Here is a 17,795-nt window from a genome sequence, read left to right as displayed (position 1 = left end):
TGTTTAAAGGGAGCCAAATGCCCATGGCCCTATAAACATCTGGCTCATATAATCTAGAGAGACAGAACAAACCAAAGGGTAAAGAGAAAGGAATACCACACCCAGAGCAAAGAGAAAGGAGGTCAGGGACATGTGAACACATGAAAGAGGGCAGAGATTTTTATAGCACATCACCTGCTCTGGGCCAGCTGCCTTGTATGTAAAGTCTTGTGCAGTAAGTGAAGGCTGACCTGTGGTAGCTTCACCCTCAGTGAAAGAGGGTTAAGCTGCCAGGGGTTGGCTTTCATCTGACCTGGGGTAAGAAGGTAATTGCAGCAGAGAAGCTGATGCCTAATAAAAGCCCTTGCCCTCTTTCACCTACCAGTACCTTGTCTGAGTGCCCACACTGGGGGATAGTGGTCAGCTGATGTTTTGCTAGTTCCATGTCTGTGTTTGATGTGGGGTCCAATGAGATAAAGGATGTGGGAGGAAGACAAGAAGGATAAAGAGGGGAACATGGAGGATAGGTGGCAAGTGGGAAAGACAAGGTCAAGCTACACCAAAATAAGTTGAGCTGTAGTGACAACATTGCCAGACTCTGGGTGTGCCCTTCCAGAAGTTTTATTCCCTGAGTTCACATAAACGACACTATCCTCATCACATCTGCAGTGTTGTTGACTGGACCTGCCACTGAACATGTGAGGAACATCTGCAAGCCAGCATGCAAGCACAGCTTGTACTGCTGTTACATCATTGCTGATGGTTAATGTATTTCACCTTCTGTTCCATCACCATCTGCCACTTCTTCCCCATCAATATCTCTATTGTGCAAGGAGCAAGTACCTCCTACCTCTAGTTTCATTCCCTGAGATATTCTACAGGACTGACAAAACCTACTGAATTCAGCAGAATGATTTGTAAGGCATATCTACACGGCACAATGCCACACCGCACAGAGAAACCACGAGCTGCTGTGAATGCCTTAGTTCATGAGGCAGTCTATGCGACAATCAGCAGATAATTCCTGAGCTAGCTTTATACCTGCAACATGCAGAACCAGAAGCAGGACTGTCACATGAATCATACCATGCCGTCCAAGGTAACATGACTTTGCTTCTTAGCAGAGCTCATTAGCCCATGTGCAGTGCCAGAGTCATACTGCTCTCAATTTGAGAACAAGCCCATGTCTTTGGCATCTCTTCAACATACTACCTTGCAGCATATAAAAGATCACCCTCATGATTCCAGTGCCCTGTAGACCAGGCCTATCTAGCTCCTTATAGCATGACGGATGGACAAAGAGCACTCAGTACGTTGCAGGCTGGACTTGAATCCCCTCTCAGACATGTGTATCGCTCTGCTCCCCATCTATTGTTACTTCAGATGATGGCATCCTTTTAAAGTGCTCGCTTTTTGCAAGTCATGGGTAACAAAATCCAACAGGCTTGACACTAACTAAACAAGACTTAAATTGCTCGCTATCCTTGTAGGATTTCAGGATTGTAATTAAATCTCAGAGGTGGGATATGGCAATGAATGGACGTTCTGACACGTTGCGCCGCGTTGTGACAGTTTTTGCATATCACCCTAGAATTTGCTGTAACGGGAAGAACCAAAACAACCTGATGGAGCATGAGCCATGAGAAATTAAACTCTTTAGATTTTATGAACACTGACGGTTAAAAGAATGCTTTTCTCCAGATTATAATGAGCTGCATACATTGGAACTCTGTTCATATCTTTGTTATCTGCTACTGAAGCCACTTCTCTCTAAACTTCTGACTTAGGAATATTAGGATAAAAGAGTTTTTATCCTTGCAATCCCTTGTCAATTAGCCTTTCCTTACTATTATGTTCAGAAGAAAACAGCCAATGCTCAGAAAAAAACCAAATGGATTTTTTCCCCCTTGTGGTGGGCCTGTGGAAACAGGAGATATTACCTGTCACTCTGATAGCTGAAGTAGAAAACTTTGTGACACTGGTCATGGGCCAATGAGTCCTCCCAACACAGACCAGCAGCCTATTTTGTCTGGTATACTGTTCTGAATGTCCACCAATATCAGGTGCTCCAGGGAAAAATGGAAACTAGCCTGGGAAAGAAATTTCTTCACAACTTCAAAGAGTTTGTGTGGCTTGCTTATGTGCAGAAGCTAAGGCAATGCCCTTTGCATGTAGAAGATGGCCTTATTTAATACAGAACTATCTACTCCCCTCTTGAAGCACTGTGAGCTCTTTGCATCAATCCCTCAAGGCAGTGAGGTCTACAAGTGAATTCACACATACCCCTATGGATGCAGGGCCAGATGTAAGTCCTGAAGCATAAAATTTCATGGCTTTCTATTCCTCTGTGCAAACCCTTTGTTTTCTGATGGGGCTGCCAATTTGAAACTTCTAAATGTCTTCTACCTTTTCTTTTATCTACTCATTAAACACTTCAGAACCTCTTTTCTTCAACTTAAATTTATGAGGCAGCAATTAACACTAAGGTTATGACCCAGCTCTCTAAACCACTGGAGAGATGATTTTAACCTGTCAGTTTGACTGACTATTGTTTCCAGGGGGCTACAGTCTCTCAGGAATACAGCCATATGCAACTATCTACAGGAGTTGTAGATTTGCATACCTCACAGACTGAATCTTATGTTATTAGCAGAGAAAAATGCTGTCATTTGAAATGTATTCTCCCAGCAAAGTAAGCTGTGATCAGCAGGGCATTGACTATGCACAGTGATTCATGACAAACATGTTAATTCAACTTACTTATGGTAGCACCTTTTTGTGCAAAGCATATTCCAAACTGGTAAGAACGGACCCTGCTCTGCAAAGAGCATGGTCTAATGGCAGGCATTAGGAGAAATAAAAGAGGAACAAAAGTCAATTTATAGAAGACATTACAAGGTTGGTTCTCCTAAGTGTCACTAATATTCCTGATGCACTAGCAGATGAAAGTCCCTTTCCCCCTTGAATTTCCATTGTGGTATCAACTGTGGGCACCCTAAGATAGCTGGGGCACAAAGAGCTATCCGTGTTTTACTGCTACATATCATCTGGCTTTCCTCAGAACATGGTTACCTGGCTCAGTGATTAAAATAGTGGCACATTCAGTTTGTAAATATTCCCATTATTTTTACCAGCAGTGGAATTATATGAATGCAGCAGCACTGGTGAGATATTTTAAGCATAAAAAGCTAGCTAGCATAGACCAAGCCAGGGCATTCAAGCTCAGCTAAGATTTGCTTGCATTTATTAGGCACAGGCACCCACTGTCTTGGTAACAGGAGTAGCAGATGGGGCATTTCTCACCGTGAAGTTAAATTATTTCCTGGCTCTACTAAACTTAATTCACTCAGTGATCTTCTACTTTGTTAGCTCTGCCATCCATGTTCAACATACATGATAAATGAGTTCGTAGCACACAGATTCCTAGCTATCTTATATGGAATATCCAGTGTAGGCATTCACACCGATATCTCTTTAACTTCTGTTGGATAGACTTGCTGCTTCTCCATGATTGTGATCCCAACAGGAGGAGACTTAGTACATTTCTGCTAAAGAGCCTTGAGATCTTGGAGCTGGCACTGCTACCCACAGTTATGCAACAACAATAGATGCGAGGGTAAATTTAGGATGGATGTATTCTGACCGCACCAGACAACTGGCTACTAGGGCTGTGTGAAATTTCGCCGGATGTTTCATTTTGACCCTGTTTTGACTCGTTTTGTGCTCGAAACAGCGAAATCTAAATGAAACCAACGGCTTTGGAACAACCTCCAAATGAAACGAGCGCTCAGAGTGTTTTGAAAGTTTTTAACTGATTCAAGTTTCAAAGTTGGGCTTGCTTGCAGGGAAACAGAAACTAAGGAGAGGGAGGGGAAAGGGGGGGGAAGGACTGCTCTCAACTGACATGTGTAGCTGGCCAGTGACTCATACTTCCCAGCGGTCCCTTCCAATCCCAGTGCTCTGGGGGAGGGATGGAAAAACTGCATAAAAAGCAGCATTGTTAGAACTGAGCTTTTTTTGTGCCATGGGGTCAAGCGTCTCCCAACAGCTCAGCAGCATCAGAGAAAGGCTAGCACTTCCTACTTGCTAGCCTGTTACTAGCAAGTGGGACTCAATACCTTTTGCTTTCTATACCCTTTTATTATTATATTCATTCATTCCTTTCTATTTATTCCTCCCTCAAAATCCTCTTTTTGTTTTAATTAATCTATTTTGATTCTTTTCCCCAAGAAAAGCAATCTGTGCTTTCTCTCACAGTGTGCATTCCATTCACTGTCCAGGGAAGCACAGCGTTTATTGCATATTATAACACAGAATTTATTCAAGAGCACATAAAATATATAAATGTATGTAGCAATACATACATATGATTATCTACATACGTTACATAAATCTGGTTACATTACAAAAGAACACACAGATTTTCCAGCACACCAAGCACATTATGAAACACACTATGAGGCGTGGTGGACAGGCAGCTGGCAAGCCTTCAGGGAGGGGTGGAAGAGGGGGGCTAGAGGGAGAGCTGTAAATCCTCTCTCTCCTCCCCAAAACAAAGACACAGCCTCTTTCCTAGCAGGAATGAGGCTTCTGGTTCTACTGGCAGCAAGAAGGGAGCAGTGGGACTGCCTGAGCCTGCATCGCCTCCAAGACACCAGCTGTAATGACCCCCCCCACCACCATAACAACAAGCAGCACCAGCATGACAGTCTCCTCTACCCCCATTTCACTTCTTATCCTGAGCCTTCCAGTGCCAGAGGAAGAGCTGGATCTGGATCTGAGTACCATCGCAAGGGAAATTCTCGGGGGGAATCATCTGAGTTTGTGCTCCACACCCCTCTAGTTTCCCCTAGAGCCAGGTCTCCTTGCCCAGAAAGCATTTGGAGGAGGATGAGGCAGAGGTCTTGGAGGCAAGTGGCTCAGCTGAGTCCGCTCATCCTGTTGCTGTGCCTCTGCCTGCTGAGGAGAGGGAAAAGGCAGCATCCACACATTCAACTGCACCCCAGAAGCAAGCAGGTAGTGGGATCATTTTGAGCTGGCAGATGATCCCACATATGCCACCTGCCTGCACTGCTGAGCCAAAACCAGCCGGGGCAAGGGAACAAAATACACAAGCACCACAGGAATGTTGATGCATCTCTGCAGGCACCAACCCCGTGCCCTTACTTCTCCTCAGCCTGGCACCAGTGGGAGCATGCCCAAAAGAAGTCCTCCGCTCACTCCAGAGCCCCTGTCCCTACATAGCAGAGGCAGGCCACCCTGGAAGAAGAGGGCAAAGGTGGGTAGAAAGGGGGGCATGTTGCAAGGGCAAGCGAGATCACCCAAACTATTTGAGACATGCTTGCTGTGGATGGCCAGCCCTTCTCCTTAGTTGAGTGGCCAGGGTTCAGGCAGCTCATGGCGCTCATGAACCCAACACCTCTAGCACCTGTCCCCGGTCAGCTGATCGGAAAGAGGCAGGGCCCCATGGCACATCTAACCCCAGGGCTGGGACTGGCAGGGAGAGTTTTCTGGCAGCTGCTGGAAAAGAAGCTTCTGCAGGAAAAGAAAGAAAGGCTCTAGTCTATGACAGCTTGGATGCCTGAGATATTAGTACTACTGTGCTGCAGTGCTTACCTGTTGTTATTTAAAGTGGTGGACTGGACTGAGGCTGTAGAGGAGGATGAGACCTCATTAGAGCACACTACTATGTCGTGTAGAGGCCCCAGCATCAGTGAAGGTGTCCCTTAACACACACACACACACACACACACACACACACACACCGAGTTTTGCTTGTCAGCAGTTTCAGGTACAATTTTCAAAAAAACCCTGCACCTATCTCCTTGAAACCTGGCAGGCTTCATGGCCTCAGCAAGGGCTACCATGCCTGCTGTTTTCACCCCCCTGGGCCTTCACTTACAAGTGACATGAGTTTTCCTCTGAACAGTCTGAGATGCAGTGTGGCAGGGCACTGTAGGTGTCTGCCACTTTAAGGGCCAAGCCAAGCAGCCAGAAGGTGCTTAATTGTGGCAGCCATTTTAGATTCATGACTGCCAGGCAGTTTGCTGCTGGCAGGGCAGGCAGTAACACTGCCTGGCTGCAAGGCTGCTTGGAGCATCCTGCAGGTAAAGGCAGGAGCTGTAGGGGATGGTTTGGAGGCCCCTGGTCCTGGGCATGACCTAAAACTGCACCCTGCCAGGAGTGGGTGGCCTGGTGGGGCTCTCAGTGGCACGGGAGCCCCCAGGAAATGCCAGACCAGTGACCACCCTGGTGCAAGGCAAGTAGGGGCGCATTAACCCCAGCCCTCACCTTTGGGTGGGTCATATTACATCAGAGCAGGGTAGGCCAGGTAAGCTTCTGAAGGCACCTAAGCCTACTGGGGGAGCGACCCCGCAGGGCCAGGCACACTTCCAGGAGCACCTGAGCCAGGAATGGGGGACCTTAAGTGCAGGCAAGAGGCAAAAACCCCACTGAGGTACTTGACTGGTCAATGCTGGGGCCAGGACCAAAGGGTCAAAAGGGCCAGGGGCCCACTGCAAGGGACGCCCACAAAAAGCTAAGGAGCTCGGGGTCCTGACTGGGCCTGAGATGGGGCTAGGGCTTACAGAAGCTGACGGTCTCCAGGGTTGGGGGCCACAGCTAATGGGCTAAGGCGGTGATTGAGCTAACTGCCTGAGATGCCATCTGCGAAGCTTGGGCCACAGTATAGGGGTGGAACAGAGCTGCGGATAACCCCCCCCAATATTGGGGTGCAACAATGGACAGTCTCCTGCCTTACTTAATAACTTAATTACCAACAAGGCGTGGCAGGCGAGCGGCGTGCCCAGAGACAGGTGGGAGGCTAGCTGTGGCTAGCTGGGGACTCCCACTTCGCCACATGCAGTTGCCCAGAAACCCCTGCACCTATCTCCTTGAAACTTGACTTTGTGGCCTCAGCAGGGGCCACCCTCCCTGCTGTTGTCATTCAAATCAGGCAAGACATGACAAAAGTTATAGGCATTTTTGTGATTCCCCATTACAGCATATGGGTGAAACGTCAAAACAGCAAAATAGTTTTGACGAAACAAAACGGAACAGTGCTTCGAAATGAAATGAAACAAAATGAAACACTGTCCCTTTGAAACAGTGAAACAGAAGTCAAAACATGGCAGGGCTGTGCAAAACAGCACTGTCGGCTACCGAGACAAGCTCTGGTTTGATGACCCTCAAAGCCAAAAGAAAGAGAGGTCAACTTACAAGCCTATAAAGTCTGGTCAGGGCACCAACTGTCCCCCAACGTTTCAAGGATGCTTGCCTTGCGTATTCTGGTTCAGTTGAAATATGCAGAAAAGTCAGGCTCGTGGAGTGAAGACCCAGTACTACGGCTCAACTCATTCCATTTGAAATGCTAAGACCCACACCTAGAACCACACTCTCTGAACAAGCAGCCCAGGCCAGGGCATGGACTTAGTGCCTGCTTTTATATGAGCAGTCCATGGGTAACTGTGGTGCAGTGAACCTCATTTGCAAGTGATTTCTGAGGACATTACTCTCCCCAGCCAAGAAAAATGCATTCAGGTGAGCCAGCCTGAAGGTCACAACGGCATGTTCTGCACAGCAAGGAGCTTTACACTAAAGAGCCGATATTGAACCAAGTGACAATGGTTCCAAAGAGGATGGAGCTAGACTGTTCTCGGTGGTGGCAAATGACAGAACAAGGAGCAATAGTCTCAAGTTACAGGAAGGGAGGTTTAAGTTGGATACTAGGAAAAACTCTCTCCTTAGGAGGGTGGTGAAGCACTGGAACAAGTTACTTAGAGAGGTGGTGGAGATTTTTAAGACCCAGCTCAACAAAGCCCTGGCTGGGATGATCTAGTTGCAGATGGTCCTACTTTGAACAGAGGGTTGGACTAGATGACCTCCTGAGGTCCCTTCTAATCCTCATTTTCTATGATTCTGTGACAGCGGTAGCAACCTCCCTTTGACCAAACATAACCCAAAGAGGGGAGAGAGAATGGAATGGAAGTAAGTGCAAGGCTAGAGGGGTTCACCCCCCAACTTTGAATGTCTTGCAGAGACAGCAGGCAGCTCTGATTACCTGTGACAACTTAGTAACAAAATGCAAGGAAAAGAAAGGCATTATGAGAGTAAACTGGGACATGAACAGGGGAGCACAGGACAGGTCTTCATTCAGAACATCCCTGAAGAGCATGAGTGACTCAGTTGTGGGACAGACTGCACTCATCAGATGAGCAAATGAGATGCTGATGGGAAGCCAGTAATTTCATTGCCTTTCAGAAGCATCAATAGGCTATGATGACATCAAGGACCCATGGCTCTTCATCAAAATAAAAATCAGATCCTTCAGAGAGGTTAAGCCCACAGCAGGAGAGGGGGTTAGTGTACATGCTCTGATTTTTGTGACTGACATCAGGGGAGATAAAGAAAAAAAGATGTCCCAGCTTTTATTCCACAGGACTTTTAACCATGGTGGTTGAACCTCAGAAACGCTGAGGGTTGGAGAGGCATTCACAAGCTTAGATTTTTTTTTATTGAAGCGTGAGAATCTCTCGAGTCTGTGGATTCTGCTGGCAATCTTACATAAGGGAGGTCCTACAGCTCAAGCCTGGATTTCAGTCCATTTGCACAATGTTTGGGGTTGTCTGAGAACTATAAAAATCTAGACCCAGCTTCTAGAAAGGCAGAAGACCAGGACAACAGCAAAAGAATGGGAAGTGTACTTATGTCGGCGTTTCTCTCGAGTTGGTACATATTGAGCATACCAAAGATAGATAAACATTTCAGACCTAGAATTGCTCATTTTCTATTCCAGGAAGGGCCGAGATGAGGAATGAAAAAGAATTCTTAGTTTTCTCCCATATCCTAACAAACTTGTATTTTACCATGTTACAAAGCCAAGACCTAGAATCCTTCCTGCTTCTGACTCCTGGCATATCCCAAAGTAAAGAACAGCAATGCAAAAATGAATCAATTCTGAATCAAAAGTTCTAATTCAAAATGACATTCCACATTCTTTTTTTCCCGCTATCTATCTATCTATACATACGCACGTCTGTGTGTGTGTGTGTGCGCGTACGCACAGAGGCAAGCATACTTACACACACACACACACACACACACACACACACACAGAGGTTTTTTTATGGGGAAATTTAGATAAAATCCACACTATTTTAAAAATATTTGTCAAGAAAACTTTTGGTGAGGGACAACTGTTTTGACCAAAATCAACTTTGGCACAACAAAAGGGAGAAAAATTCTTCTTCCCGGCCGCCAAAGCTAGGACAAGAGGGAGCGGGCTTATATCAGAGCAGGTTTAAACCTTAGGCAACAGTTCCTAACAGTAAATACTGTAGTGCAGTGGAACAGACTGTCTTGTTTCTCCCTTACTGGAAGTTTTCAGGAAGGGGCTGGAGATGGGCAGCTGCCTGGGATGGCTTAGAAAGAGTGAACCCTGCACCTGTGTAGGGGGCTGGACTAGGTGATGCTTGAGGTTCCTTCCATCTCTCTGATTCTGTAAGGACAGAGATGAAGAAAAGGAGCTGTTGGCATCTGACTCAGTTTTGGCTTGAGAACAGAAGCTATAATTGGCAGCTGTGATATTTTCCACTGATAAAGAGCAAACAGTAAGTCTAGACTTTTATTTTAGAGAAAGGAGAACTAACAGTGTAATGCTGCATGGGTCACACTCTCTGGCTTCAAGGCCTGCTGTTTCCAATGCCCTCACACCCTACTCCCTAGACAACAAGAAGGGCCTTACGTTTGGAGATGCAGTGCAGAGAAAATTAAAAACCGAACAGTACAGCAGCTCTTTGAGGCTGACACAAAGAACATGCAGTTCAGACTCAATAAGCAGAGCAACCAGAACAGCTCTGACAATGCTAAAGGGCACAGTGTTCAACAAAACTGCCCTGGGCAATGATGTCTAATTGACAATGCAGAATTGCCTGGGTCACCCATCAAACAGTAGATCGTTGCAGGACGCTGTAAAACTAACCTGCTTCCAACTTGCACGCTGAACAAGATGAGGTCTGGCCTTTTCACAGACATTTCTCCAAGCAATACATCCCCCTAGGACACTTCCTGTACTATTCAGCTTGACTTGAAAGCACAGGTCAGGCTGTCATGGGCTTGAGAAGAAAGATTGTCTGTTCCCTTATGAGTTAACTTCGTATGTATACTTCCATGAAAGAAAATTGCAGTCAGCGTTGAAAAAAAACCAAACTTTATGCTGTCCTTCGAACCTCCTGAAGCAGTAAATTGTTAATGGTGGTGATCTCCTTTTTAGAACCACATGCCCAAGGAATATCTATCCACTGCAGGAGGGAATTCTTGCTCTGGATTTCAGAAGGGCATTTTTTCAGACATCCTGAGACTGAATTCAAGAGGGGTAGTTTCACTAACCACTTCATAAAACTTGCAACAGTGCCAATAAAGCTGGAGTCAGTCTATCATACCCCCAGCAAGAAACAGTGATCAGATCCAAAAAACGGAGCAACTGTGCAGAGATATGACTCTCTTAAATCACAGCATTTGAATGAAGTGAAGTGAACTTAGGCTCACAAAAGCTTGCGCTTATATATTTATATCTTATTTAGTCTATAAAGCTGCATATCTACCCTGCCTGCTGATTGACTTCACACCAACTAATTACCTCTCTCTCTCAAATAAATGCTGGTTGTATTCTGTTTACTATATAACACACAAAAAATGCCATGGATCTAGATCAAGGCCAGAATGTGCTCTGACATGCATGCTATGTATCCTGAGTGATTTTGCTGACATCTGAACAACTTAACAAAAGTCAAGGACTGCTTGGGGGAACAAGATGGCAGTAGTTTCTTACATCTCTTTAATGAGTAGATCTCAAAACACTGAATTATAATTAAGGCATGCCCCCCCACGCAAGGTAGGGAAGGGTTATCCTGCCTTCACAGTTAAGAAAACTTCAAAGGCGGCTCAGATTCATTTATTGCAGGTAACAGAATAAATCAGAAACAAAACTAGGAGAAGAAAGATGCCAGGTATCCTAACACGATGCCTGGCTGTAAGACCCTGTTCTGTGATGAAATTCTATTTCAGCTGTTTAGGCTTTAACAAGCTCACATTTTATCCAGATTCTAGTGTACTCATCTTTCTATGGTAACAGGCAATTTTTCCTTGACCTTTTAATGCACTGCTTAAGCTCTGCAATGATTAAGGTAATACTGTTAACAAAGGCCCTTGCGGAAATCCCTTACCACTTAGCTTGAGACGCAAAAACACAGCAGAAAAGAATCCTCCACTGCTACTGCAATTCAGTCAGGCTGAACAAATATTTCCAGCTACTGAGGCAAAAATGGGAGAAGTAGAAATATACTGAAAAAGCCGAGGGCAGTTAGCATAGCTGATGCTTCAAACTTGCATCAGAGCTGCTCTGTACAGGATGCTCAGGGCACCTTGAGGAACAGAATGTGGTATCCTACTGGTAGGATCCTACTCAAGTGCTTAGTGAAGAGCTGGGTGAGAAATGGTTTTCCCCTCTTGCAAAGCTTCCCAAGATTTAAAACATTCTTGCATTCTGTATCGGAAGAAAAACAACCCCTTCCCAATTTTTCCCTAAAAGCTAGAGAGCAGGACAGTGGAACAACTGATGGGGCCGTGCTCAGGATGTAAGAGATTCACAACAGGAACTTGAGCCTGGGTCTTCTACATGAAAAGTGGAATGACTAAACAGATCCCACACCTACTACACCTGAAGTCGGGATATTCCTGTATCAATACGAAGTGTGCTTGCAACGCCCCCCGCTCCCAATTCTCCGAGCAATGGTTCTCTCACACTCCCCCCCCGAGACTAGTCCCAATTATGTATTTCCGGATGTTTTCCATCAACTTCCCATTGCACATTCTTGGCACCATGCATGCTGAGAAAACTCTTCAAACAGACAACAGTCATAGCAAAAACTCAGTTGGAAGCAAACTGGCCCAGATTTACCAAACCAGTCTCGAAAGTATCTTAGCCAAAAGAGAGACCAGGTTTCCTGAAGCCATTAAAATGCTGGGCCCTCTAAATGAGCTTTTCCCTTACCCCCAGCCTCCTCCTGTTATCAGGAAGCTGCTCTAAAGAGAAATCTGGGCAGTAGGGAAAACTAAGATAAATAAGAAACTTCTTCTTAACTTTGGCATTGGCAGGCGACTCCAAAATTGTAGCGGTTTAAAAACAACAACAACAACAAAAAATCAATTAAAAATGTTTTAGAAGTGCTTGGCCAGGGGGAAGATAGACAAGATTTAAACTTGTCTTGACCTCATTAATTTCATGCTGACCTGTAATTAATTGCTCTCATCATAGGAATGTGCTGTATGGGACCCTGATGCATTATTGCCTTCCATTTACGTTCTATCAATTAATTGTATTCATTACTATCTAGTGCAGAACAGTGAGAGGAAACTGAAGGTAACCAGCTACTGTCAGTAAAACTTTTGCAATCACAGCTGAAATCCAACCATTTAATCAAAGGGAACCATGGAAACTACTGCTGCATTCCTGTTAACGGGCCACAGCCCTGCAAGTGCCTTAGGTGGCTTTGAAAAGGCCTTTCCCAGAAAGGATTTTTTTTTTTTTTTTTTTTACATGGCAGAAGTACTCATGAGGCCCCATTCAGCGCCATTGTTTTATTGCTGACAGTGGCTTTCTGCGATTTAGAATGGTTTAATATTAATAGACTCTAATGCATCTTTAATGTAGAAACCTTTGGCATTTTGAGAATTCACATCTGGAGAAATAATCCAGTATTTCCTACTGAATTCTTCTCTAACAGGGTGGCTGGAAACAGGACTGCAACTGGATAGTTTGAGAGCTTAAGTAAAAAAGATCCTGGCAAATAACTGTTTTGTTAAGTTCATTTAAGAACCAGCAAGACATTGAGCAATATAGTTACTTTTAGTAGGACTTTATTGTCCTCTTCACTGCTGAGAGCCACAGGGTTTATAGCATGACAGATTTGCAAATGAGAAACTGTAGTTCAAGCAGCTGAAAAGGTCAATTAGGATATTCAATTTGCAGGCCAGGATGAGACAGCGGTACCTAAAAACCTACCTCTTGAGTAGCTCAGTGACTATTGATCAATCTGAAGGCATTTGACAGTTAATCCCTACTGCAGATGTTTTGTGGCCTTGTGTGAAATCACAAGTCCCCCGTATCTTTTTTGTGGACAGTGTCTTACTAATAGGCTCATAAATAACAGCTTGTTTACAGCTTACCATTCTTAGCAAAGATGCCTGGGCCTGAGTACAATGTTGATAGTTTCAGAGTTGGTAGAGTCAGAAGGGACCTGAGCAGATCATCAAGTCCAACCCCCTGCCATGGCAGGAAAGAGTACTGGGGTCAAACGACACCAGCAAGGTGTTCATCCAGCCTCCTCTTAAAGACCCCCAGGGTAGGAGTCTGCACCACTTCTCTTGGAAGTTGGTTCCAGATGCTAGCCGCCCTGACCGTGAAGTAGCGCCTCCTGATATCTAGCCTGAATCTCCCCTCTGCCAGCTTGTGACGGTTATTCCTGGTCACTCCTGGCGGTGCTCGGGGGAACAGTGTCTCCCCTAGTGCCTGCTGATCCCCCCTGACTAGTTTATAACAGGCCACAAGATCCCCCCTCGGCCTCCTCTTGTGGAGGCTGAACAGGTTCAGGTCCCGTAGCCTCTCCTCATAGGGCCTGCCCTGCTGTCCCCTGATCATGCGAGTGGCCTCCTCTGGACCCTCTCCATGCTGTCGACATCCCTCTTGAAGTGCGGCGCCCAGAACTGGATGCAGTACTCCAGCTGCGGCCTGACCAGTGCCGTATAGTTAAACAGTATTTGACTCAGATCATGCTTTACCAGCTTATAATTCAGTGACTTTTGTACTGTGTAAAACAGGACCTTGATTTACCTTAGTGGGAGGTAAAAATACCCCCCACCCTATGACCAGGGGTGTTCAAAACTTGTCAACAAACTCAACAGTCAGGCAACACTCAGCTGTTTTCATATTTCATAAAAGCTGAAAACTTAGCCAGGCTCATCAACACTGTTTTATGAATACAAAAGCCACGTGATTTCAGCAGAAAGAAGACCAACACAAAATTCAGGTTAAAACCTAGCTATATCAATCAACATATTGCAAAAGAGCCCTGCACACTCACTCTGGAAGCAGTGCACCCCAACAGGATGCAATGTCCTGGGAACTCGGCAAGAAACAAAGAGTTTTGAGTGATATATTACATCTGTCTAAAGGTAATGCCTGTGGAGCAGGCAGCCCATGCTTCAGTGGGGAGCTCTGTAAACATGCAAGTCCCTCTTCAGTGTGGACAGGTCCAGAGAACAATTAGCCCTACAGGAATGGATTCCCCTGGCATTGAAGCTTCAGGACGTGAACCACCTCCTTGAGTTGTCTCAGATAAACCCAGCTGGCTTATTGGGAGAGCAGGTAGCTAATGTGCCCAGTCCTGGTGAGATGAAAAAACTCCATTCTAACGAATGGAAAATGCACTGATGTACTGTACTAATGGGCATTTTCAATGCTAAACTCAACAGCTTAGGTTCTCTGATGTTTCTGCAAGCCATGTATTCATCATGACACTTCCTTTGGTTCTTCACTAAGTTTTAATAATTTTTAAATTAAAAATAAGTAGCTGAAACTGCTGGCTACTGCCTCAATTTTGTGACAAGCTGCTTGAAAACACACAGTTGTAAAACAGCCCAGTCTTGCTCTGGCTCTGGACTATATTCATCTATAGGCATGAGTGACTGGTGCCTTCTAAATCGGGGGTGGGGGGGGAACCCGCGGAAGCTGCCTATGGCAGCAGCCCTGTCAGGAGGGCACGTGAACCCCCATGCACCCCCTACCAGTCACCTGTGTCTGTAGGCTTGTGCATTTGGTTGCATTACACTAGGGTTTCAGGTTTGTTGGTAAAAACCTCCAATAGTGCAATCTGCACTTGACTTTTCTAAAACCTTAACACTGTAAGATCCTGACTACCGCTCCCTTCAGATTTCTTTTTCTCTTTCCTGACCAACTGTAGGTATGCTACTTACATACCATCCAGGGAGTGCTGGTCGTTCTGAACATTTGGCTTGAACGAAACAATCAACAAAACAACAAAAAAGTTAACACAGCCTAGGACCAGCCATGTCCGCAGACGTGCCGGTTCCTTCTTCAGGATTTATCTTCTCATACCCTGAGCCCTTTTTTCTTAACTCTGACTTTCCTGCATCCAGGTAAGTGAAGAGACAATCAGTGAAGATCAAACGTCTGTCAAAACAGTGGTTCTCAATCTTTTCAGACTGAGGCACCCCTTGGAAAATGCCAGCTGTTAAATTTCCACTTGTTTCTTGACTATAAAAAAATAACAGAGCAATTCTTCTGTTGTGAAGAACTCAGACCAAACAGGTCAGATGTTTTAAACGCTACTGATTTTTATTTGGAATCTCTGGATTTATCCTGTGAATCATGTTTTCACACCTAATAATGCTAACCTTGTGTGGCACCCCTGAAAACATTTCAAGGCCCCCTGGGGTGCAGTGGCACCCTAGCTGAGAATCACTGTGTTAAGCATGTGCTGCCAGCCTATGGGTTAATTGCTCCCAAATATCGAAACAAATTTTTTGTATTCTTGTTCAAGAATCACCCAATCAGAGAGCAGAAATAGTACCGCGTGATTTATGTGACCAGTGACACTAATAATACTATCAAATATGTTTAGCAAATATTTCATACATTGAAATGACTCATAAAACTAACCAGCATTTATTTAAAAATCATCAGCAGGTTTGGTTTGGGGATGATTAACCAAAGAAAGGGAATGAAATCTTAAGAAATATTCTAAGCTCAGTTGGTTATAACGAAAATACACAAAACAGTACCACAAAGCCTCTAGCGAGAGAAACACTCTCCAACACTTTCTTCCACAATGTACAGGTATTGCACAGACAAAAAAAATAAGCCATCCCTGCTTCTCTTCATTTACAATGAGTTCACACTTCCTGAGTTTCGTGCAGTCTCAAGTTTACTGTGCTAGTGTCACAGGTAGGCATCTTGTAGTAAGGACTAAACTTCCTTCAAAACTCTATTAATTAAACAGAACTTCAAAAGCAAGCAAGGAACCAGCCTGGCCAAAGCCACAACCACTAAGGACTCAAAGAGATAAGTGATCACAGCTGGCAGGTGCCACACCAAACTTCTTTCTGATCTCCATCGAATGAGACAAGTCTTGGAAGAGCATGAAACTGATGTCAGGTACAAATGGGCGAGCTGGGAATATTGCAAAAGAGATGTTTGTCCCATGGAAACGTTACATTTCTTCAGTGATTTATATTTTTAAATAAAGCCTTGTCTGAAACACAAGCCATGGTCCTGACTGATGTTTAAAGCAGCTACGCATTGAGTGGGACATTGGGGAGAAATAGTATTAAATGCATCACAGTGGAGAGCACCATGCCCCGCCAGTAATAAACAAAACCCCCTGAATTTGAGCTGTGTAAGCAGGCACTTCAACAATGCAGCCCAAGCCCACACATCATTACTGACCAGTAGATTTTATAGAGCTGAGGGTGACTGTAAGAAACTGAAAGTAAAACAAACCACAAGGCAGGTATTGTGTTCCCCTAGACAACGCAAAAGTGGGAAATGGACTGAAACACCTACCGAGAACAGAGTGGCATAGGCAGAGAGAGCAAATTTGATGCAGTAGTAATAGAAGAGGGAATCTTTCCATTTTGTTTCTTTAGTCATCTTCCCAGCATGCGCTTTCAGCTTTGCTTTGTGTACGTGTTGGACTCTCCCTGCTTTGACACAGTCTCCAAATCTCAGTGCCTAGAATAAAAAAAACCAAAAAACCGAACAAACCACCAAACAAGAACCAGCCTTAAACTTCAGCTGCTCTGCACAACTTCCGCCTGGGAGAAACAGAAAGCAATTAAAGGGGAGGCAGCAGCACAGCAGTGTTAACCCTTTCCTATGTTGCCTGTGTAGCCTGATGCAACTAATATGCATTCCATTCTCAAACGAACGGAGTGAGAGTTGCTGTATGGTTTTCCGCCCCCGGGAATATTGATGCTTAGCAAATGGCTCCATCAGCAGACACAGGCAGCTCTCTAACCCCTGCAGTACTTTCTTTTTTTAAAGCAAACAGCATATCTCCTCGAGCAGACAAACTGCAATAGAAAATGCTTCCCTTGTCCCTTACTGCATAAATAAATAAAATTAAACGTCATGATCATGCCACCATCTCAGGGGTGATATGCATTCTAGATTACAGGTGGTGGCAGATACTGAAGCATCAGGAAGTTAAGCAACTACTCTGAGACAAAGAGGGAGTCAGTTGGTGGCAGAGCTGGGTACACCATCCAAATCACCCACCTTCTTTCCAGTCCTGCGGTTAGTCCTGTCAGTTCTTGGTTTATAATACCAGGTGAAGGACTCGGTGATCTATGAATCAGTATGCTCCAACAAGGAAGGCACAGCACAGGGAAGTCTAGACTGAATGAACATATTCCGGCTTTGGCAACAACTTGCTGAGTGTTAAGTTGTAGTTTATTTTGAGGCCAATTGTTCCTGGTTGTGAAGGTAGGATGGCCAACTGGAACAAGAACCTGGAATGAAACAGATACTGCCATACCCAAGGGGGAAATGAAGATCGAAGACCATAATGCACTCAAATTGGCGGCAGGTGGGCGGAGAACAAAAGAACCTTCATCCCAGTATTGTGAAATCACTTGTTTGTTAAGCAAGCATTTTAATAAATCAATCAAGCTAGGCATGGTGCCATGTAACTGGAGAATAGCAGCCTGTAGCTACATAAAAGAAAGGGAAGGGAAAAAAA

At 44.9% G+C, this 17,795-nt stretch overlaps 1 protein-coding gene across 1 annotated transcript in view; it reads right to left on the bottom strand.

Annotated features, from left to right (window-relative positions):
• LOC109317353 (tetraspanin-15-like) overlaps positions 1-16,868 on the bottom strand; it is a 186,751-nt gene extending 169,883 nt beyond the window's left edge. The window contains exon 1 of the mRNA XM_019545979.1: positions 16,619-16,868. Coding sequence (XP_019401524.1) covers positions 16,619-16,705 — 87 coding nt within the window. The 5' untranslated portion in view covers positions 16,706-16,868. The remainder of the gene's footprint in view (positions 1-16,618) is intronic.
• Between the last annotated feature and the right edge of the window lie 927 nt (positions 16,869-17,795).

The sequence above is a fragment of the Crocodylus porosus genome, unplaced genomic scaffold, assembly GCF_001723895.1.
Source record: "Crocodylus porosus isolate Cpor-Errol unplaced genomic scaffold, CroPor_comp1, whole genome shotgun sequence".
Taxonomy (NCBI): domain Eukaryota; kingdom Metazoa; phylum Chordata; order Crocodylia; family Crocodylidae; genus Crocodylus; species Crocodylus porosus.
Note: the sequence above shows the minus strand (reverse complement) of the source record. Positions and strands in the feature narration are given on the sequence as shown.